Below are 24932 nucleotides of genomic sequence, written 5' to 3'. Positions count from 1 at the left end.
CATCTAGGGCACCTGTGGGACCTGGGGCACCTGTGGGCACCTGTGGGCGGGAGAGATTGCAAGAGCTCTCCGGGGCTGAGGGCATGTACCCCCTACCCTGCTTTTGGAGGCCGTTTCACGGGCACAGCTGCGTAAAACCACCAGATGTTACACTTGAAATCCTGCAGTCGATTGACAATCACACCTGGAGACAACTTCTATTAAAAATAGGAAATAACTTCTGGGCATTTTCACGTAGAAACCTCGGATGGTATGAACGTGATCTTCACTTCCAACGTGCAGCGGGAAATGCCCGCGAGTGGAAGCCAGAGCTGGTGCCCTGGCCGCGCGCGGGGTGCACAGGCCCGAGTGTGTGGGGGGGGGCGCGGCCCTGGGCACCAACGGGCGGCACCCCCTCAGCTCCTAAAGGCGCTGGACTCAGCTGGCTGGAAGTGAAGACTGCAAACTAATCCACTCATTCCAGCCAGATCCTGGTCCTGGGGTCCGCATTCTAGGCTTAGCTAGATGGGTTGCGGAAGGCCCCTGGTTCCCCCCAAAACCTGGGGGGCTACTCTAACAAACGTGCGGGCGGCGGAGAACCAATCCCCCCTGGCTGCATGTTCTCCCAGCACAGGGCCCCCGCAGGTGCTCATTCTGAACTCTGCGACTCCTGCAAGTGCCAAGAGGCCAGAAGGGTCTGGGGGCTTCCTGACGCCCCGGTTCTAAACAGCATCAGTACCAGGCTCCCCTCTTAGGCCTTCTGTAGCCTCACGCCTCCTGGCGTCTCCGGCCCGCAGAGAATCTGAGCAAGCCCCCGCGGGCCCCAGCCCATCTGCAAGAGGCCTCCCAAAGTGGCCATGGCCTCTGCGCCCCGACTCGGCAGCGCCCCCACCCCCACCCCTCCCCTCCCGGGACGCGCGCGGTTCCCGAGTCACGCCCGGGCGGCGGCGGCGGCGGCTGCGATGCGCACGGTCGGCCACCAGATGGCGCCCGCGGCGGCCTCCGAGCTCCCCGCGCCGGTGCACCTGCCGCCCCCAGGTGCATCTCTCACCGCGCGGGGAGACCGGTCTGAGCCCCGGCGCCGCGAGGCCGCCCGGGAGGGGCCCGAAGCCGTCCTCCGGTTCCGCTGGGCGCCGGAGCCGATCTGCAAGGGCCAATCTGCGCGCTCTCCTCCCACCGCGGACTCCCGGCGACTGCAAAGCCCGGGTTCGGGGCCGCTGCGGGCATCCCCTCTCCGCAGGGACCGATCTAGAGATTCTAGTTTAAACATTTGTGAGGAAACCAACTCGTTCCTCCCTTATTTGCATAAATGTTTTCCACTTTGGCTGTTCTTGTGAATCCCCTGGAGGGCTTGAAAAATCCCGATAGCTCGGGAGTCCTGGAACTTCCCTCCCCCTTCGCTGATCAAAGCAAGTCACAGAGCCACATGGAACTTCAGCGTGCCCGGGAGGAACAGAAATCTTTGGTGGCCAATGCAAACTTCACAGCCCTCAAGGTGCCTGGGACGCTCCGTCGGTTAAGCTTCTGCCTTCAGCCCAGGTCATGATCCCGGAGTCCTGGGACGGAGGCCGACCTGGGCTCCCGGCTCAGGGGGGGTCTGCTTCTCCCTCTCCCTCTCCCTGTCACTCCCCCTCCCCTTGCTGTGCTCTTTCTTGCTCAGGTAAATAAAATCTAACACACACACACACAAATATCACAGCCCAAGAGAAACAGAAAACTAACAAAAAAGAAAAGGAACCAAAGATGATGGCACAATGATTTTATAGATAAATTCTCTTTAATTTAAATGATACTGTCTAAAGACCAGATTATCCTAAATTATTTTCTTTTTTCCCTAAATTATTTTCAAGTGCAACCTCCCTTATCTCTCTCTTGAAGTTAGCATTATCTTAAAATCTGATTAAGAATCAGGGATCCCTGGGTGGCGCAGCGGTTTGGCGCCTGCCTTTGGCCCAGGGCGCGATCCTGGAGACCCGGGATCGAATCCCACGTCGGGCTCCCCGTGCATGGAGCCTGCTTCTCCCTCTGCCTGTGTCTCTGCCTCTCTCTCTCTCCGTATGACTATCATAAATAAATAATAATAATAAAAAAAATTAAAAAATCTGATTAAGAATCATAGAATAAAATTACATTATGCATGAAGCTCAAACGTGCAGGTGCGTGTAAGAACTGCAGTGAAGTTATTAGCAAACTGACTCTAGAAATGTAGTAAAGGAGTAATAACAGCAAACACTTTTGATAGTACTTACTGTCAGGCACTGTTCTAAACACTTTGCAATATTCACTAATCTTTACAGCAACCTACTATTTAGGTGTTACTATTCCTAGTCCACTTTTATAGATGAAGAAATACATGGATTCTTGTTATATTCCTTGCATTAGAGCTGAGATGACAAAAGTACAGAGAAGGTGAATGGAGAATGGCACCTCAGAGGTGAGACAGCTTCCTGCACGTCTTGTCCTGGCCTTCAGGGAATGTGGACATGTGGGCACCGCTGTCAGTTTGAGGAAGAGGCATAGCAATATGTGTATCGCACGAGATAACCACTAATGTAGTAATCTCTTTGTGTTCGTTGAGCCGAGGTTCATATATTTAGGTACTGCTAGAGTCTGAGTCACACCAGCCAAGCTGATTTGAGGGAACAGGAGACTGTACGGCACAGGTAAAGGCTGCCCCTAAGCTCCGCATGTACTCAGTCCCACCTTTTCTTCTGAACCCTGCAAAGCTGCTCTTAGATTTTTGTCTGTAGATACAGAGACCTCTGGTGCCCTCAGACTCTGAAGACTGGATCACATTTCAGAAACATCCATCTCCTTCCATCTGGCCAAGTCTGTGCCTACCATGTCACTAATTTCTTGAATCTTAACTTATTTCAAGCCCCCCGCCTCCCCCAGGAGGCTGGACAGAAATGACAGTGAGGTAGCACTGGGGCCAGAGTTGTAGGAGGTGGGGAGGCGGGTCATGAATCGATTTCCTTGTTCTTCTCTCAGGGGTTGATTGCTAGGCCTGCTCTTCTTAGGTGTGTGAGGGACAGCCAAGCCCTGTTCCAAGAGCCCAATGTTTTATGAAGAGATTTGTTTTTGTTTTTAAGACTTTGTTTATTTGTTTGTTTGTTTATTTATTTATTTATTTATTTGACAGAGAGAGCACAAGCAGGGGGAGCAGCAGACTGAAGGAGAAGGAGAAGCAGGCTCCCCATTGAGCAAGAAGCCCAATGTGGGATTTGATCCCAGGACCCTGAGATCCCAGGACCTGAGCCCACAGCAGATGCTTAACCGACTGAGCCACCCAAGCATCCCTGAAGAGGTTTTATGAAGCAATCTCTCTCCCATCTCTCTGATTCCCTCAATGGGCAAGATTCTGAAGGTCCCACATTCTTCAGTCTGAGCTGAGACCCTCTCCTGAAAATATTAGGACAAGACAAAGGAGAAAGAAGATGGGTTCTCCAATCCTTCCTGTGAAGGTCAGGGAAGCCCACTTATTAAGGCAATAACCCGAGGTACCTGTGACATGCTAAGCACTCTTTAAGGTGTTGGTTAATGTGGTGAACAAAATATGTTCCTTGACTTCATTGTACTTACATTCTTGAGGGAATGGGTCCAGGCAATAAACAAATACATAGGAGAGGCCCGTCAAAGAAGGTGGAGCAAGAGCACTGCTTGATACTTGGGGTTTGGAGGAGTCCTCTGGAGGGATGACACACAGGTGCCAGAAGGTGGTAGGGGAGTGGGCCATGCAGATATCTGGGGCATGAGTATTTCAGACAAAGGGAACAGCAAGGACAAGAGTCCAGAGATGGATTGCTCATGGGGTGTTTGAAGGAAATTGTACGCATAACTAATTCAGGCTTAACAGAAACACGGAACATGAAGGTAGTGGTGTCAGGCTGTGGGAATCCTGGCGGCTGGATAATCGTCGTCTGTGCTGCTGACTAGATCTTCTTTCCCAGGCCAGGCTCTCCTGAACAACCTGGCACCCCAGTTCTCCGTCTTTACCAAGAGGTTAGCCAGTAATTGTCTATTATTCCAATAACCTAAATAGATCCATCATAAATTTTTTGAAACCAACAGAACAGTGTTTCTGAAATGCTAATTTTTAAGAACAACAGCTAGTATCTCGATGGGCTTGCTTCCAGGAGCATGGTTTGCACAGAAGTTCTGTCCTGGGACGAGAGAATCAGATGACAAAGTCCTCTGAGCCAAGAGAAGAGATTTGGAATCTTCAACCTTGTCCTTGAAACCCCAAAATAACCTCAGGGTGTCCTGGTTTGATATTTACTCTGGAAGTTTATTTGACATTTATCTAAATTTCCTCCTTTCATGCTCAAGTTGTCATGATATTTGAAGGACAGCAGTAACAGGACAGCTTGAAAATATCTCCTTAATCCCACAATCATGTGATCAAATGCCCATTTTACTGAAGGCACTCAGCAGGGTTCAGTTAGACAAACTTGTTTATTTGGGGGAAAGGCAGTACAAATAACTATAGTAAATAACAGGGGAGAGGCCATGTATAGAAAAAGGGGCTGGGAAACTGCTTTTCTTAAGAATCAGATGATAAATATTTTAGGCTTTGCAGGCCAAGAGGCAAAATCGAAGACATTATGTAAGTACTAATATAATAATACAGAAGGTACATGTTCACATTTTTGGATGAAATAGAAAAATCTATGGAGTACAATTTATTTTTTAATATAGGTCTATTAGAAGAATGGAATGGGGGGCAGATAACATTTTGCTTAATTGAGGTTGAAATTTAGTGTTCTTAATATATTCTTGGCTCATGGGCTATACAAAAAATAGGCAGCAGGAAGGATTTGGCCTTATGGGCCATGGTTTGCCAACCACTGGTATAGAAAGTATGGTTTCAGTGTTTAAAGTAGTTCTGAGGTTCTGGCTAACATTATACAGAAGGAAGAGAGAAAAAAAGGGAGAGAGAGCAAGAGATATGTTAGGATTTGTAAAAATACATTGACATTATTTGCAGATAATATGACCATACACCTATAAAACCAACAGAATCCATAAAGTATTAGAAGTGACTTTATTGTAACTAATAAAAATGTCCTCAAGGTTGTTAAAGAGATCAGTATTCAAAAGTCAGTAACATTACTCTATAACCATAAAAACTCGTGATAATAACTAATGGTTACAAAAAAAAAAAAAAACAGACAGCCAAAGTATTCAGAATCAACAGCCAAGAATACACAAGAAGATTACTAAGGAGAAGACTTTAAAACTCTAAGAAAGGACGTAGAAGATGATCTGAATAAATTTACAGACTTGGGGCTCACTTTGTTTTGGCCCACTGGGCCGTGTCAGTCCTCTGACCTTCAAAATTTGCGTTGTTTTAAGCCACTTAACCTATGGTGATTTGTTACAGCAAAACAGAAAATCAATCCGGGACCCCTTTCTCCTGTCCAACTGGAAGACAAAATAGAGTTTCCTCACTGTATTTTGATGCACAGAGTTTCCTTGCATATATTTTTAACTCCTGGAAGGAAACGTGGCACAGATGATCTACTGAGTAACCCTGATTTGTACTTGTCTGCATTTATATTGTTCTCTGGGCTCTTTGCAGCAGATTTATTTCTCCTCCTTAATTCAATTTGTTTTCAGACCCTAAGAAGGTGTTAAATGGGCAGTGAGATGATAGTAGGCTCATAAGAAACTAATAAAAAACAACTTAGAATTTAAATATCATGGTGGAGAATCCCTGGAGGGACATAGCTGTGAGCTTGGCCCTCCAGTTCCTGAACAAAGTTACCAAGAAGCAGTAGCGTCGCTTCTGGTGGTGGTGGATTCCACCCTCTTTCATATATGATTCCTGATTCCATTAGATATTCTAGAAAATTTTTAAATAGGTTTGAAAACTTGATGTCTTTCTCTCTGTGTGTCTTTTCGGTGAAGTAATCTGGGTCGACATCAGCAAGATGATGGACTAGGCGGTCCGAGCCCTCATACCCTAACAAAAACACCTATTTTAGCAACCACTCATGGGCAAGAATATGTTCATGGGAATTGGGAACTACAACCGGGAGGTTCCAGCACGCAGGTGGAGCAAAATAATCCATGACTAGAAGCCCTGAAGAAATTAAAATGAATAGTTTCACTTCACCTGTCTCATCCCTCACCCCACATGGCACAGCACTGGCATCTCTAGGAGCTCATTAGAAAGCAGAATCTCAGTGACGGTCACTGTCTCTTTACCTCAAAGTGAAGTGGTTGTAAGTGGCGGCTGTAAAGTGGAAGTATAGTCTCAGGAGGACATAACGCTGTGCTGTAAAAGGTTGCAAGCCGGCTGGCAAAGAAGAAGGCTTTAAGAGCCCACTCCAAACAAGCAAATCCATTGTTTCAGATTGGCTCAAATCAGCCTTCTTTAAATTAAAAAAAGGAGATAGGGCGGGCCACACATAAGTGCCAGTCAGGAAAATCCCAGCGTTTCCAGGCTTAAATCTATGCCTAAATAAGATTTTGGGGATCTGGTTATCTATGCAGGAGAAGTCAAGAGCCAAATACAACAGAAGCCTACTAAGTCTTTGAAGAATTTGCATTGCCAAAAAAAAAAAAAATTTAATCTGGCCTGTAGCAAAAGCATGTGACTCTTTAATCCTCAAATAATTTCTCCAAGCTTTCACAAGCAGAACGTGGATATGGCTGGGGGTACAGTAGACAAGAAAGAACCTTCCAGAGCCAGGGGCCACAGAGGACAGTGGGCATAAGACCATGTTTCATTCTCTTTGCTTTTACTTATCATAACTCAGCTTAACCACACGGATAAGGACGATGTCCTAGGGCTGAAGACACAAGTTAGGAAGAACAGAATTGCCAGCCAACTTGGAATGCTCACTTCAGATTGTTCATGGGAGAACAAAATTAATTCTGTCTTCATTAAACCATACTGGATTATGGTATGGTCTTTTTTTTTTTTTAACAGTAGGCAAGCTGAATAAACTAATGAAATGTCCCTACCTGAGATATTTATCCTTCCCCACTGCATTGGTTCCTCCAGCAGACTGGAGAAAATGGCAATTCCATCCTCCTAGTTGCTCAAGCCAAACTCTTTGGAAGCATCCTGTGTCCTAGTCCCTAAGGAGGCACAGCATTAAACCAGACCCTGCATTTGTGATTTATCTTGGTGCCTCCCAGAATTCCAGCAGCACATGCACGGAGTGGGTCTGGGTTCTAATCCTAAAATAGGGTTATGCTCTTCAACCAAAGATCACCAGGAACATACTTGGAGTTGAACAACCTAGGTTTATTATTGCAGGGAGGAAGAACATGTGCCATGGGGAACCATGAGTGTCTCAGCAAGAGTGTTAGGAAGAGCCCACTACAGGATTTGGGAGGATCTGGGGAAGCTCTAGATTGGATACTGTCAGAAAGTAGGGGCAAGACTGATAGCTTATCTTAGTAAATCTTATCTATAAGGAGTGGAGATGAGAATGAGGATAAAGGAGTAGAATTCACTCATTTTAGCAGAGAGAGGGGCACGTTTGCAGATTGCTCAATGACCTTGTTTTTATGATCTCGGAGTGACCTTGTCTGATGTTGATGTTTTATGAGATTGTTTATGTCTAACATAACCATCGTGGTCTAGCTGTGAGGATCAGGCCAGCCTGTGACAAAATTGAAGCCTAGTGGTGGGAGTCAGGCTGGTTCCAGAATAGCAGGGGCTGTCGTTTGTTGTGTGGGTTTTTTTTTTTTTTTCCGTCTCAAATGGATGATGGTATCTCCTTTGCAGGCCTCAAGCAGACAGCTTCTCCCTGTGACCCCATTGGCCACTGTGACCCTTGCTCCCAACCCTATGTGAGTGACCCAGCTCTGTACTCAGAATCCAGAGGAAAGGGCTGCTCTGGCCTATTTGCCTACATTGTTCCTTTCTTTCCCTTTCCTTCCTTTCCCTTCATTTTCCTTCCCTTTCCAGAAAGACTGCTCTGCTTCTGATCTACAGGCATCTTCACTCCTTGATTTCCAGTATTCTTAACATTTATTGATTCATTGGCATAAACTGTCTGGGTTGGAGGGTAGGTTCCAGTGGGAGCTCAAGCTGCCATCTTGACCTGAGAACAGCAGAGTGTTTTTTTGTGCCTCCCTCTTGGCTGACATATGGCACTACCCAGCCATCTCCCGTAATCATTGTGGCGCTCCTTGCATTGTTATTATTGGCAATGTCTTAAGCATTCTGAAGGGTACGTTAAGCCATGCCCATCTGGGTGTCAGCTGTTCTATCCCTGACAGTGCTAACATTTAAAAGTGAGAGGTCCTAGATTTTCCTTGAGTTCTGGCATCAGGGAGATGGCTACTCCATTTTGGTAGATTTGTTGAATCGCTGTGTTGTACACCTGAAACTAATGTAACATTGTCAACTATACTTCAATTTTTTAAAAAATATAGCATGACTGGTTGACATTCTACATACCCTTTTGTCATATTTCAGGCAACCAGACCAGGTGCTTAAGGCTGAGCAATAAGTCTGAACCTAACTTATTTTTCTGACCCGGAGGCAGAGTAAGATGTGGGGAGTTGAATCACATGCCTATAAGGCCTTCCCTCATTAATCTTATGTCCATAATGATGGAGTCATTCTTTTTGTAGGATAACCCAACACTCATATGTAACTTGAACACTCTTGTAAAAGGATTGTAAGTGGAGGAAGATCTTTCATTTTCTTTTCCCCAAAGCCAGTAAGCTCCCCAAAGAAGAAGGTAATAGTATTTGCCTCCTTGATGCCTCCTGACTGTACTAAGTACAGATTGCTCATACTTAATGGAATTTTACTCATTATGTTCGCAGTGGATAACAGCAGTGATTGAAGAATCTCCCCTAAGTGTATGGAAGGACACTGACCATCTCACAGGATGAATGACATAAAAGAGCTGAAATATGGGGACGTGTCCTGAAACACGCTGAGCTGGTACCAGGCTCAGCAGCACCTCTCAGCACTCCATTGAAAAAGAGAATTCTAGGATGGGGCAAACTATGGGCAGGTCACTAAGAACCAGGCAAATCAAAGGGCAAGCAGCACTCACAGGGACAGGGAATTACTATAGAGGAGGGAGAAACTCAGGGACAATTCTGAGAAGCTAAAGAAGGATTATGGGTTCAGAGCCAAGGAGGTCCCCCCTTATTCCTTAACTTGTTGGGGGCTCCATATCTCTCATATACACAAAGACAAACCACAGGACTGCAGGGCTAATCATTTATTGACCAGGTAGAGGAAAATCTTATTCATGGTGGGGTTCTCCTGCGTTATGACAAGGAGAATCAAAAATTTGTAGAAAATCTTTCATTCTTGGTTGGTTGATGAGTTTTCCTAGACAATTAGGAAAGATCCTGAAGATGCAGAAGGAGATAATGTTTTCATAAGTGATAATGATGGAAGTCAGGTAAGAACTGTTACTGGATGGCGCGGGGCCATGGAAGGGAAGATCCTGGAGCCCAAACGAGGAAGCATTCACTTAGCACTAAATAAGCGGTTGAAAAAGAGAACACAGAAACATATTAAGCACTTCTTGGATTGAATTGAGGGCAAAAAGAATTTCTATTTCAGAGACAAATGTGAAGAAGGAGGTGTCAACCTGTCTTTTAACCTACGTTACTTGCCAAAATAGCAGAGGGAGGGCAATGAGTAAATGCTTTTTCTCCTGTTGCTGATCTCATCTTAATCTTCCCCAACCTGAATCTATGGGAAAAAAAGAAAAGAAGCAAGGAAGGATCCTAGGCGTGATTCTACCATCTTCAGCACAAGAAGTTTGGAAGAGTTTTTGATAAATTGAGAGAGAATGGCAAAGCCAGAGCTACCTTTTATTCAATGCTTAGTTTATGGAAGCCACATTATCTGAACGATGCTCCACAATAAATCTAAGGTAGGAAACCAATAAGAAAATTCAGCATATTTTCCAGTTTAGAAGACAGTGGAAGTTTAGACAGCTCTATTCTCAGGTGAGAAGTTAAGGATGTGCAGAGATCAAAGGAAGAAATGTTTGTCATAAACTGGAGCATAAGATGGCCTCCTGGGCTTGGAGGATAGACCACAAACACAGAAATAGGTGTGAGTTTCATACTCATGCCCTATTACTCTTTCCCCATTTCAAATTTTAAGTCTTTTAAAAATTTATTTATTTATTTGAGAGAGAGAGAGAGAGAACAAGTGGGAGGAGGGGCAGAGGGAGAGAGAGAGAGAGAGGCAGACTCCCTGCTGAGCACAGAGCCTGACACAGGGCTTGATCCCAGGACTCTAAGATTATGACCTGAACCGAAGGCAGAGGCTTAACCACCCAGTGCCCCTCATATTTTAAGTCTTAATGATTTCTAGCACATTATCAATTACTAAGGCCTCTCACCAGCATTATGTCCACACAGTAACTCTGTAGGGTAAACATCATTGTTCCGCTTGTAATTGCTTAAGTTGTTTGTTCAAAAGCTCATAGTAGGGGCCCTTAGGTGGCTCAGTCAGTTAAGCGTCTGCCTTCAGCTCAGGTTATGATCTCAGGGTCCTGGGATTGAGCCCCATGTTGGACTCTCTGCTCAACAGGGAGCCTGCTTCTCCCTCTCCTTCTGTCTGTCACTCTGCTTACTTGTGCTCTCTCTCTGTCAAATAAATAAGTAAAATCTTTAAAACAACAACAACAACAACAAAGCTCATGATAGGAATGAGTCCTACACCTAGTACCTCCAACTCCACATCTCATGTTCTCCCCACAAGTTTCCTCACCAAATTATTTTTATTGCCATCTTTGGACACAAATCCCTAATGCTTTTGGAAGTCATGGATCCCTGGGCCACCCTCTTCACCAGAGATCACCAACCTGGAGACCTGGGCTGCTTCGCTCTGTCGGGCCTGGAGACAGCGATCTGTGGAGGCAGAGCACATGCAGACACTGACCCCGGTTTATTTTCCAGAGAGAAACCAAATGATTTTTCAGGGTAAAACAAAGGGGACTGATTGGGGGTATTGCCTTCTCTTGACTTTTTTACCTCAGTAAATGTAGGAATTTAGGAAGGGAAAACCAGAAAGAGCTAAACTTACCAACTTGGGTCAGGTCAAGTATGTTTTCCTTAGGAATTTCCATTCCTTGGCAATATCTCACAAACTTTTCCTTGACTTTTGGACTCACATCTGGTTTTCGGGCTGTGGGAAGAGCAACAGGAACTGCTGTGTCTTGTGTATGTCACTGAGGCTCATGAGGGGTGGCTCCAGATGGATGGGAAAATGGACAGCACTGGTTGGGTGCTTAGGCAGAAGTCTTGGGGATGGATTATAACCTGTCTTGAATTTGACATCTTGAAGCTAGGCTATAGCTTATGGGACAATGAGAGATGTTATCATTTTCCCATCACCAAGCCTGGGGGATTACCAAAAGTGAACATCTGTCTTCAGGGGAGGAGAGACATTCCAGGATAAAATTGGGAGAACTGCTTGCCTTCCTTCCTCTCCCTCCCTACCCCGCGATGAGTGTCAGCATGAAAATACTCTACCATAGAGCTCCATCAGTTGGAAGTTCTGTTTCAGGTTGATATTATTAAGATGAAATATAATATAGTGCTCATAGGCTGTTTCAATTATTCTAAATAAATTGTATCCATCATCTGTGAAGGAAACAGAACACAACTCAGCTTGCTTGGTCCACAAGAAGCAGAGGAAACCCTTTACCTATTCTCACTCACAAAACAAATTCAAGTGTATATCATGGAAGAGATAGAGAGTGATATCTAATGCCTTCATTTACATCTCCCAGGGCTTCATGGAGCAACATCCAAGGGATACTGGTACAATGACTACTGGTGGTAGAAAAATTTAGCTATAGTAGCAATTTATGCTCTATCATCCTCTCTGAGACCATCTCTGCCAATTATGTGTCTCTGTCCTCTCTATAAACCCCACTGGCATTACATACCCAGTGCTATACTCTAAGCAATGTGCTATGTCAATGGCCACTAGACATCATCAGAAAGTGGGCAGGGAACAAGAAGCTGTCTCGTCATTTGTCTTTTGTTTGTCTATTTTCTTTCCTTGCTGGAGGTACATATAATCAAACTGCCTTCTTTATCTGATGGTATGATGTGCCAGGCTTTGGCTTTTATGCCCAAGATTCTTCCAGATTCAGGATATTATCTATTACATGGCCCCCATTATATCATGTGAGTAAACATTGATCAGAAATTGGTCAAGATCCTGAAGATATTGGGGTTTAGTAAATTCTTGAAGTTGGAAGTAGAATTTAGAAAGACTTTTTAAATATACTTACACACAACATCATATTCACCATCCTTTTCTGTTTTGTTACAAATCAGAGAAATTTTAGTACACTTTCCATTCACTCTGTAAAACAGAATAAGCTGATGTCCAAGAGATATTGATGGGCTAGCTCCTTCACCCTCTACCCCTGAGTTTCTGATTCCACTTAACTGTTGAACATTTTGGAGGATTTCCAAAGAGCTTTTATTTACATTATTTCACTTTATATGATACTTTAAGAAGGGGCCAACTGCTTCTATTACTGTTATTCTGCTACTACTTCCCACTATTACTATTACTACAACTACCTGTCTAGATAATTAGCTGAGTGCTCACATGTTCCAGCCTCTCACATAAGTGCTCTACAAACATTACCTCACAGGGTCCTTGCAAAACAAAATAAAACAAAACAAAACAAAACAAAAACATGAGGGAATTAGTATAATTCTCTTTACCCAAGGGAAAATTGAGGTGGAAACAGATGAAATTTCTTGGTCACACAGCTAGTAAGAGAGGGATTAAAGAGAGAGGCTATCAATTCCAAATCCAGTGCTCCGAATTTATGCTGTACTGCCATACTACCTACGATTCTGATACCTTCTACTTACCTCCTCTACTCCTATTTTAATTTATTTCTGTCATGATTCTTATCTCTGAATCTGGAAGAGGCCTGGGTTCTCCACGTCCAATCAGTATCAGATAGTGGACTCTGATTTTGAATAGAGACCCAGAATGTATGGGTACACCCTTACGTGTGTGCACACATGCTCATACACGCAGAGTTCCAACACGATATTCAGACTCTCGTGTCTCCTTTCCCAAGTGAAGAAGGCCATACTTACTTTGTATGCATTGTAAAGATCAGAGAAGAGTTGCTCAGGACTTCAATGTCTTTCACAAAAACCCTCATGCTGCCATTTTCTTCTATCTTTTCCTTGATATCTGAGGCCAAAAGAATGGAATACCAATCTCCCGAAATCTGCGATAAATCAGCAAAATAATTGGGTAAGAAAAGAAGAGAGAGAACACCACAGGATCACTTGTCTCCTTGAACTTTGCCCTGTGGGTGATCTCATAATGGTGACGTGAACATAGAATTAGAACTCAGGTCAATTGGTACCACATTTAGGGCTCTTTCCACTATCCCTCCAGGGAGAATAGAGGTCCCCAAATGTTGTCATCTTTTAACATGGTACAATTGCTCTTAGTTAAGAGTCTGAAACCACCCTTTTTGTCTAATATGTCAAGGGACTCCTGCTCTCCAGTAGGGCCATGTTGCTTCAGAATCCTCCAAGCCATCCCCAAGGTCTGAAGTTATTACACCATGCCAACTCTACCTTTGAAATATCGAAGTTTCCTTTCACAACATCGTTTTCTTCCTCGTGGGCATGGACTAGAATCAGCCCCAGACACAGCAACAGCAGCTTCATGTTGGCAGGAGATAGCTAGCACCGTTGGCCCCACAGCTACTGGGAGCAAGCCTCTCCCTGACAGTGGCTCCACTCCCCAGCTCCTGTTTTTATATCTGTTCTGGGTCTAGTTTTTTTTTTTCTTTTTTGCATGGGACACCACTTTTACTCCTCCCATTCCATTAAACAGTTTGTCATTCATTGGTGTGAGGCCAAGGATTGTTCCTGCCCTTTTGAAACTTGGCAATCTCATCTCTCTTTAGATCTACTTAGTGGCCTTAAATTTCCCAAAACATATACTCAAGAAAAATAGTGGGAAAAAAACAGCTGCCTTTTGGAACCAGATTTAACTGAGGGTCTGGCTTGGGATCAGAAAGCCAATTATGCATGGTAGGAATGGACTATCACTGGGAAGTGGAATGTGTAGGGAATCTATGTTCCACTACTCACACAGTGTGCAGAATTGGGCATGCCACTCCATTGTTATTAATTTCTGAAACAAAAGAAACTCTCTACCAAGGTGACAGTACCTTTCACAAAACATTAAAATAGAGTCGGTCAAAATAGGGTGAATAAAATAATGAAGTATGGTTTCTGGTATTCAGTATATTTTCATTTTTTTCCTTATTCTCTGAACTTGACCAGTGTGGTTTCCCCCTCCCCACGATGAACAGACAGTGTTGAGTCACAGTGTATACCCCACTATACCAGAGGCCCCATAAGACAGGTGGAGAGGTACAAGATGTCATCTCTTCCATCAAGTAACCTTCAAAGGAGTTGGGGAAATGCTGCATCTACTCATTTCATATGACTCTACAAGCATATGAAATAACCCAACTGAGTCGGACTAAGTTCAAACCACTGTAGGTCAGAAAAGGAGAGATGCTGGGGAGATGGTATCACAGAGAAAGCGCTTAAGAACATGACTTTGGAGTTATGTAGATATGAGCTTCCTTCCTATCTCTGCCATTTTGAAGCCATGGGGACAGATTTAACTTCTCTGAGCCTTAGTTTCCTTTAAAGAGGGATAATTATATGTGCATGATAGATTACTGTAGAGATTCGATTAGATGATGTGTGTAGAACCCTCAGCATAATGTCTGGCACATATTGGTCAGAGAATTATTCCTGGATAAAGTGGGACTTGGCCTAGGTCTTGAAAGTCAGGGAGGGTATGCAGATGTGGAGGGCATGTGGGAAGAGCATTCAGGTGAGTAGGATCACATGCCCCCAGCTGGAGCTTGTTAAAAGCTATAGTTCATTTCTGCCTTGTGCCTTGTCCCCTTCTGCATCACTCCCAAAACAGAAAGAGGTTGGTGACATGGAAGGAGCTGAGCATAAGGCAGTGAACCTAGGAATTGTGGCATTCTACCTATGGCTTGATTTAGAAAAGTCATCCCAAGAGCGCCTGGGTGGCATAGTTGGTAAAATGTCTTACTCTTGGTTTCTCAGATTATGATCTCAGGGTCCTGAGATTGAGCCCTGCATCAGGCTCTGCGCTCAGCTCAGAGTCTGCTTGAAATTCTCTCTCCCTCTCCCTCTACCCCTTCTGCTGTTCTCTCTCTCTCAAACAAATAAATATTTAAAAAAAAAAAAAGCCACTTCAGCCCCTGTGACCATTCCTAATTTATGCTCAACCAATATCCAGGCACTGGTATTTTGAGATCTATATAACTTTAGTCATTATGGGCTGGCTATGGGTTTTCTTGTTCCTGAGATGGAAGAACTGACGTTGAATTGGTGACAAAGGCTGTGTACTTTCTCCTTTCCATTTAATTAACCACAATCAATATCCCAGTAGGCACTTCTCGCTAGAAATTGGAAAATAGATTTTTAAACTTATATGAAAATGCGAAGAGTCTAGAATAGCCAAAACAAATCTGAAAATGATGAACATGTTGGAAAATTAACATTATTTTATTTCAAGATTTTTTTATAAAGCTACCATAGTAAAGACCATGTTGTATTAGCATGATCAGTACATATGTGAATGACTGATCTTTGACAAAGGATATGATATTTTCAACAAATGGTGCTAGAACAAACAGCTATCCATGCAGTGAGATGAATTTAAATCCTTATATCATATACAAAAATTAACTCAAAATGGATCATAGACATAAATCTGAAAACCTAAAACCACAAAACTTTGCAAAGAAAACAGATGAGAAAATCTCTGTGACCCTACATTTGACAAAGATTTTCTAGATACAATACCAAAGGCATGAGTCATAAAATGGCAATTTCAAAAATAAGATATCATCAAAATTACAGTTGTGTTCTTCAAAAGTCACAAAAGAATGCAAAACAAACCACAGATTGGTAGAAAATACTTGCAGGGGGAAGAAAGAAAAAAATATATATATGAAAACAGAAACCAATAGTAATGAAGATGAATAAAAGGAGAAAATACGTGATTTGATTCAATTAAAGACTGACCACGGGGATCCCTGGGTGGCGCAGCGGTTTAGCACCTGCCTTTGGCCCAGGGCGCCATCCTGGAGACCCAGGATGGAATCCCATGTCGGGCTTCCGGTGCATGGAGCCTGCTTCTCCCTCTGCCTGTGTCTCTGCCTCTCTCTCTCTCTCTCTCTGTGAATATCATAAATAAATAAAAAATTTTTAAAAAACCTGACTGACCACTTGGGACACCTGGGTGGCTCAGCAGTTGAGCATCTGCCTTCAGCTCAGAGTGTGATCCCTGGGGTCCTGGGATAAAGTCCCACATTGGGCTTCCCACAGGGAGCCCGCTTCTCCCTCTGCCTGTGTCTCTGCCACTCTCTGTGTGTGTCTCTCATGAATAAATAAAATCTTTTTTAAAAGAGAAGATCCTCAATGCAAATGGACATTGAAAAAAAAATACTTAATTCTAGGGGATCCCTGGGTGGCACAGCGGTTTAGCGCCTGCCTTTGGCCCAGGGCGCGATCCTGGAGACCCAGGATTGAGTCCCATGTCGGGTTCCCGGTGCATGGAGCCTGCTTCTTCCTCTGCCTGTGCCTGTGTCTCTGCCTCTCTCTCTCTCTCTCTCTCTCTGTGACTATCATAAATAAATAAATAAATAAATTTTTTAAAAAATACTTAATTCTAGGTACAGTGCCAGAATATTTTCCCTCCAGATAAGTGGAGTTTTACCTAAAGAATGCAAGCTTTAATAGACTTCAGTCGTCTCTCAGTCCAGTGGAGAGGGAAAGAGACAGTCCCTGGGAAATAAAGGCTTTATGGGGAAAGAGCTGAGAATTGACTTGTCTGCCAGCCTACGGGCCCCAAGGAAATGGACCCCTTCCTTTCTGCTTAGGGGGCAAATAGCACCTCTGAGGAGCCTCTCTGAGTCAGCACAACAGCAGCAGACAGGCTACGTGTACACCCTGGCCTCTGCTGCTGTACTGGGGAGCTAGCTTTTGCACCTTCTCTTTTATGGGGCCAGCTGAGTACAGTCCTGATTCTAAGGGTATCCAGTCATTCCAGGGCTGAACTGCCAAGGCCCCAAATACCCAATGTACCAATCTTTTAAGACCAGAGAGCTAATATTTAATCATACGGCCACATTTCAAACATGACATCTGGATCCAAACTGCTCTATTACAGTCAGGTTGCTTGAGCAACTTTTATATTTAAGGCTTTTAGACGTCATCAAACTTAGGAACAATCTGGTAAGCAAAGAAAGAAGGTCTTGTTCAGTTACATTTGTTCAAGGATGGGATTGTGTCAGAATCCATTTACCAAGGCAAATGGTTATAATGAGGATGTGGCAGTACAAATATCATCTGTCCAAAGGCTTGATACATAAAAATAATATTTTAATGTTGGAAATAGAGTAAGAACTCAGTATTAGAGAAGTGCTTTACAAATATTCTTTCATATAATCTTCATAATAGCTCTATATGAGAGGTATAGAGAGGTGTGAACAGAGGTGTGAACTAAGATTCAGAGAGCTTAAGTAAATGGACCCAGATCACACAGCCAGTCTGTGGGAGAATCTGTATTTGAACCCCAAGACTGTCTGACCCTGGGGCCCCTGCTTCCATGGCTTCACTTGTTAAAGATGGAAGCTTGATGTTTCTGACATGGAAGACAAATAGAACAGGAACGAGCAATGCTTTAGACCCTCAGGGGTGCCTGCCTGGTAGTTCCTACTGAAGAAGCTGCATGCAGGTTTCTCAGAAATGTGGCACTGTGGGTGTAGCTGCCAAGAGCCTGGCCAAGCGGAGGGCGAGTAGCAACGCTTTTCAGTAAACCAAAAACTTGATAGTCAAATGGGTGGATGGATGATTTGGAAAGACTGTTCTTCTCATAAGGAATTAGGAGACACTTCCATGCCAAAAAGGAAAACTATCCCCTTCCGTTCGTGGCTTCAAGTTAAGAACTGGTCACCAACCACATTAGGCCTTCCTCACTCAACACCAAATATAGGGCATTTTTTAAGTAACCCAAGAGAAGGGTGACAGTCTACCAGGTGGTTGAGAAGTGATAGGCCTACATTATGACTCAGTGTGTGGGTAAGAGGCTTATGGCATCCATATATGAATGGATAACAGTCCGCTTATGGCCAGGCAACTTGACTGAAACTAATTGGCTGGCTGGAAATAGATTTAGTGACCTTGTCTTCATCATACTCTTAATTACTTGAACAGGTCACTCATTGAGAAAGCCTGTGGGAACATTCAAGCCATGTTATATAATACCAAGACAATTGGCAATTATCAGTGCCAAGAAGAATAGGAAGAAACACAAGCTGATTTAATTCGTGTGGCAGACTGGGAAGTATTTCTTGGTCCCTGGCACCCAGGGTGGTTATACATTCTGCTGGTACCAACCCAAATCCAGTTCTAAAATATCCATTCCCTTTACGGATGAAAGGTCTCTTGGACCTAACAACATACCATCTGTGTCAGCTGAGTCCTCTGGAAAGCAGATACTGAGACAGATACAGGGGTGTGGAAGGCTTATCAGGGAGTAACATTTGTGAAAGGAAAAAGGAGGAGGCAGGATTACAGGAGGATTAGGAAAAGATGATGTAGATCTGACAAAGTCTCTGTCAGCCCAGTGGGGAGGTCTGAAGGATGTTAAAAGAATCCCGCGTCAGGCAGAAATGAAGGGGATCTGGGGACACCTGGGTGGCTCAGGGGTTGAGCGTTTGCCATCGGCCCAGGGCATGACTTCGGGGTCCCGGGATCGAGTCCCGCATTGGGCTTCCCGCAGGGAGCCTGCTTTTCCCTCTGCCTGAGTCTCTGCCCCTCTCTCTCTCTGGGTCTCTCATGGCTAAATAAATAAAATCTTTAAAAGAAAAAAAAGAAAAAGAAAGTAATAGGATCTTGTACCACATGGTGAGTCATCGACTGGGGTCACTCCAAGGAAACCAGGACCTCAGTTCAAGATCGGAGGCAAATCTGATCAGTGGAGGCTGTCAGCTAACCACACTCCTGCCATGAGCCCTTTCTCGGAGGGGGAATCTGAGCAGTTCATGTCTACGTCTGGCATACGATCCTAATATCCAGAAATAAGTAGCCTCCTCAAAAGAGATCCATAGCTCTCTCAGCATCTGGGTGCTGGAACCTACGAGGTGCCTTGGCATCACCTCGTCTGACTACGGTGACCTCCAGAGAGTAATGGCCATTGCCTGACTTGTGCCTTCCAAATTTTAATGCATACTCTTCTTTTAGCCAACTCTCACTGGAACTATACAGGGAAAGCACCGGTAGGAAACACAGTTCTTCAGTCTAACCCAGCTGACACAACACAACCACTATGTGGTCAAGGAGACCATTCTTAGGAGCTGAGTCCTGAGCTGAGACCTGAAGGATGGGACTGTGCCAACCACAGGAAGCATCTATGCAGAAGCGCCTGGCAGGTTCCAGTTTGTACTTGACCTCCTGGCCCTCACCTGGCCACATCTGGCTCTTCTTTCCCCAACCTGCCCTGCATCATTGGGTCACAGCCTGCAGGCTCACCCTGCAGCAAGGTTGAGGGAGGCAAAAATCCGCCCTCACTTAGGCACATGGAAGCTGAGGCTTGTGAAATAGGAAACCTAGAGGGATCCTGAGTGCTCCCCCACCCCCCACCCTGCCAACACACACTGGGGCAAGGTGTCCATGATGGTTCCCAGTCAGGGGAGAGAAGACTGGATACCCAGAAATTATCCAATCTCAATCATCTGGGGGAGAGTGTATTAATAATCTTTCTGTTATTTTCAATATGTAAGTATCTGAGGTCTTTGATTGGCTGTTTTCCTCTTTTAAGTTGGTAAAATATTCTACTGAGAGGATGCTAAAAGATTCCTAAAAGCAAAAGCTCTGTCTCTCCAGTTCCCTGAACGGACTCATTTTGTCACTGGTGTGATTTAGTCTAATTACGTATCTCCAGAATCAAGATGGAAGTAGATCTTGTCTTATTCTCATAGTGCTTTTGGCTTGTTTTTAGAAATTAAACGAAGAAACAAAAACACTCTGGCATGAACTGTCCAAAGCTGGATTTTTGCCATGCCACATAGCCAGTGTCTTACCATTCCTTTATTCTTTATTTGTCACATTTAGCTCCTGCTTTGTGCTAGGTGCTGACCTGGGCATTACGACACAGCAGGGAACCAGCAGAAAAAACCCCTATCCTAATGAACACATAATTGCCCTCTAAAAACCCTGCACAGGTTTACACTTTCAGCAACAATATATGAAAGTCTGGTTTCCAAATTCGTCAACCAAAAAAGGATATTACTACCCTCTTTGGCAGAAGAGAGAAGGTGGATCTAAATGATGTTTTGATATTTTGGTTGTTGATTTATATTTTAAAATCAAAGCTACCGTGACATATTTCCAGATACCAACGCAAATGGCAAGAACAAAAAACAAACCAAACATCTGACAACGACAAACACTGGAGGAATTGTCATATGCTGTTGGTGGTGTAAAATGATACAATGGACGTATAGGACGGTGAACGACAAGATGCAAAATTAAGGAACATCACACTTAAATCTGAGAACACGGGAAGAAGAAAAAAGGGAACCTAAGAGTCACACACACACACACACACACACACACGAAGTGTCACACGCAAAATCAGATGGCATTCTTAAACAGAAATGCTAGAAGCTCAAAAATGATGGCAAAATCACTTCACACTGATGAAAGTGATTTTTAACCCAGAGTTTACAAAATCCAGCCAAACTATCAGTCAAATGTAGGAATAGGATAAACACCGTCTCATATAGGAGAAGTCAGCCTGGGTTCCAAATTAAAAAGAGAAAAAATCTCCTTTATTGGGGGGAACCGATCAACCGGGGCAGAAAGGGCAGGGCCCGGGCGGTTGCCGTTGAGGCTGGTGGCCGCCAGGCGGAGACCAAGCACGCGGGAGCGCGGCCCGGCCCCCCGCGGCCCTGCCCCCCGCGGCCTGCGGAGCGAGGGCAGCAGCCGCCCGCACCTCTCCGTCCCTCTGCCCGCGGGCCCTCGCCGAGCCCGGGAATCCTCTGCGGGAGCCGGAGGAAAATGCGGATCCAGAAAGGAGCGCGGGGCGCACGGCGTGGCGAACCTGCCCAGCCCCGGGGAGACTGACCCCCGCTGGGCGGGGCCGCAGCACGGCCTGGTGGGAGCGCGCGTGCGTGGGAATGCGCCTGCATGGGAGCGGGAGTGCGTGGGAGCGGGAGTGCGTGGGAGCGCGCGTGCGTGGGAGCGGGAGTGCGTGGGAGCGCGCGCGCGTGGGAACCCCGCCTGGCGGGCGCGCACCTGCCTGGGAGCGCGTGTTCACCTGCGGGGCCCTCCGTCCGAGGCCGAGCCCACGGGGACGGTTTCACGGCTTCACGGCCTCACTGGCTTAAGTGAAGCGCTCCAGGGCCTGGCCCAGGTGCCCACGGAGCGGGGAAGAAGCTAGAGCCCGGGTCAAAGAGGAAATCACAAGAAAATCAGAAAATGTTCGGGTCAGGGAAATGACAATGAAGATGCGTTCCATGGAGATCTGTGGGATGCAGCTAATGCGGGGTTTAGAAGAAAATTTGTAGTTTTAAATACTTTTCTTTTTAAAAAAGAAGCCTAAGAATCCGTGACCTACCGTTTCGCTGTGTGAGCTTGTAGAAGAGCAAACTAGGGCAGCCCCGGTGGCGCAGCGGTGTGGCGCGGCCTGCAGCCTGGGGCGTGATCCTGGACACCTGGGATCGAGTCCCACGTCGGGCTCCCTGCATGGAGCCTGCTTCTCCCTCTGCCTGGGTCTGTGCCTCTCTCTCTGTGTGTGTCTATGAATAAATAAATAAGATCTTTTTAAAAAATTATGTAGAAGAGCAAAGTAAACTGGAAATAAATTAGAGGAGGCGGTGCGGCCTGCAGCGCTCCCCTGCCCCCTTCTTCGGCCCCCTGGTGCCCCGCAGTGTTAGTGCGTGGGCCTCGGCACCTCCTCCCCGGAGGGAGGCCGGGGTGGGTGGGCGCGTGGCAAGCTGGTGGGTTAGAGGGCACCTGCCTGGGTGCACTGCGATGGTTCAGTTAAAGCCCCAGCCCCACAGCGTGGGGTTTCTACCAAAATGGCTCTTTTCCACGGGCTGTTTTCACTGTGAGGGAAGGAGTAGGATTGAGGAAGCACCCGAAGGAACTCCTGAACCCCCCTAGCCCAGCCCTTCTTTGCTAATTTCTCCTACTGTTGTTAAAAACTGATTTAAAAAGACGACTTAGGTGAGACACACAAGCTTTAACACTTCATCAAGTAGCCAGTCTCCTTTTGGAGAACTGCAAAAAGAGGCAAAAAGCAAAAAGCTTTTACAGACTAAAGAACAAGCAAGAGACTAATAAAAATATGATTGGCTGGGGCTGCACAGACAAACTTGTTTGGGGTAAGAAGGCCCAGAGGTGGCTCAGCCTTCGGGGACTGGCTGACCGAATATACTGCACTTCTGTCAAGTGGAGCATTTACAGGGACACCAACATTATCTAAATTTTGGTTTGCTAAAAAAAATAAATAAATTTTGGTTTGCTGAGGAGCCCCCAGGAGCAGCTCCGTGCTGGATCTAGAGAGTTATTTCCACAGTGCTCCAAAGGAGAATGCTGAAGGGAAGGTTCTCGGGGCACACCGCTCTGATTCAGATACAACTGAAAATAACAGAAGACCATAGTGTTCCACAAACTCTAGAAAATGAAAAGCAAGAATATCATATTTCAAGAATCAAACAGGAATACCTTATATTGATTTATCTTCTGCTGGTGACCATGTCTCCTCAAATCGCACCAGCACAGTTAAGAGACAAAATTCACACACAGTGGTTATAGTTTCAGAGTCACCTAGAGACAAAGGGTGCCAGTGCCCTCCTACCAGAGCAAGTAGAAATTATTTTTCAGGATTGGAAGTTCAGTGTTTGATGAAATGGGGAAATTCCTCCAAAAAGACAACCTGGCAAGTCTTTCACAGTATTAAACAAAAAAACCTGAATTTGAATGATCTATTAAAGTGACCATGGGTGAATCAGATAACTTTAGCCTCTTAATTTCTTATACTGTTTCATTGAGCAACCCAGAAATGTTTGCTCTCCTCCCTGTGAATCTAATCTAAAAAGGGACCTTCACTGCTATAATAGTTACACTTAATCCTGTTACTATGTTTTAGGTTTATTCTCTTACAATCCTTTTTTCTTTTTTTCAAAACTCTTCTTAAATTTGTGTTTACCCAATTGTGGTCATGGAAGGATCTGAAGAAAACTTCAGACTTGTGTGCCCGGGTCCTGTCTCATGGAAAAAGAAACTACCGCAAAATGGTATTCACTTACTCCCTTCTGGGATTAAATGTTGTGTATGCCATGAGGTAATTATTTCCCCAGATAAAGAGCCAATCATCCCAATATCATTTAACAACTAGTGCATTCTTTATCTACCGTTTGGGGATGCTACTGTAATCACAAACTAAATTCTCATATATACCTATTTTTCTGTTTTCTATTCTGCAGATCCAGTGGTTTCATCTGTGGTATACTAAGTATTTTGTTTCCTACAGACCACTGTTTGAATTGCTTGGAGCGCAAGCCCCATTTGTTGTTCCTAATTTTTAACACTATTTTAGTTATTCAAATATATTTAGTGTGCTAAATTTACTTTTAAAATCCCAATGAATGACAAAGATGCTGAGACAGTTAAATGTGGGAAATAGTCTTTTCAACAAAGATGCTGGGATAATTGAATATCCACATGCAGAAGAATGATGTTGGATCCCTACCCCACACCATATACAAAAAAGTTAATACAAAATGGATCATAGACCTAACAGTAAGCACTAAAACTATTAAATTCCTAGAAGAAAATATATGTCTTCAACTTTGGGCTACAACAAAGGGACAAACAATAAAAGAAAAAAGGTAAGCTGGGGGCACCTGGGTGATTCAGTTGGTTAAGCATCTGCCTTTGGCTCCAGCTGTGATCACAGGGTCCTGGGATGGAGCCTCGAGTCAGGTTCCCTGCTCAGCAAGGAATCTGCTTCTCCTTCTGCCCCCCCCCCACTTGCTCATGCTTTCTCTTTCACTTGTTCTCTCTCCCTCTCTCAAATTAAGAAATCTTTTTTAAAATAGATAAGCTGGACTACATAAAAATTAAGACCTTTTCTGCTTCAAAGAACATCATCAAGAAAACCCACAGAATGGGAAAAATATTTGCAAATTATATATAGAATATATAAAGAATATCTTGCAACTCAACAATAAAAAGTCTAATTTAAAACAGGCAAAGGTGGGTGGCGCAGCGGTTTGGCGCCTGCCTTTGGCCCAGGGCGTGATCCGGAAGACCCGAGATCGAATCCCACGTCAGGCTCCCGGTGCATGGCGCCTGCTTCTCCCTCTGCCTGTGTCTCTGCCTCTCTCTCTCTCTCTCTGTGACTATCATAAATAAATAAAAAAAATTTAAAAAAAAAAATAAAAAAAAATAAAACAGGCAAAGGATCTGAACAGACATTTCTCCAAAGAAATACACATGTATGTGTACTTATAAAAATACTTCTGAAAATATACATGTATCTTTTACAGAGAAAACAAGTGTTGAGGAGGATGTGGAAAAATAAGAACCTTCACATTTGCTGGTGGGCTTGTAAATGGTGCAACTGCTTTAAAATAAAACCTGGCATTTCCTCAAAAAGATAAACAGAGTTAATTTCTGACTCAACAGTTACACTCCCAGGTATATACCCAAGAGAAATGAAAACATGTCCACACAAAAATTTACACACGAGTGTTCCCAGCAGCATTATTCACAATAACCAAAAAGTTGAAACAACTGAAATATCCATTAACTGATGAATGGAAAAAAATATGGTAGATCCATACAATAGAATTTTATTTAACCAAAAAGAAAAA

The 24932-nt window shown here is 44.5% G+C and overlaps 1 protein-coding gene across 1 annotated transcript; it reads right to left on the bottom strand.

Annotated features, from left to right (window-relative positions):
- Nucleotides 1-8810: 8810 nt before the first annotated feature.
- LOC121496249 (lipocalin Can f 6.0101-like) lies at nt 8811-21823 on the bottom strand (the record flags this gene model as incomplete). The annotated part of the gene is made up of 7 exons (XM_041764631.1): nt 8811-9446; nt 10791-10836; nt 11012-11113; nt 11461-11571; nt 12231-12304; nt 13063-13199; nt 21668-21823. Coding segments are annotated over 7 exons (636 nt in total), but the record flags the coding sequence as incomplete, so codon positions are not given.
- Nucleotides 21824-24932: the final 3109 nt, after the last annotated feature.

The sequence above is a fragment of the Vulpes lagopus genome, chromosome 7 (assembly GCF_018345385.1).
Source record: "Vulpes lagopus strain Blue_001 chromosome 7, ASM1834538v1, whole genome shotgun sequence".
In the NCBI taxonomy this organism is placed as follows: Eukaryota; Metazoa; Chordata; class Mammalia; order Carnivora; family Canidae; genus Vulpes; species Vulpes lagopus.
This window is presented reverse-complemented; position numbering and strand designations above follow the sequence as displayed.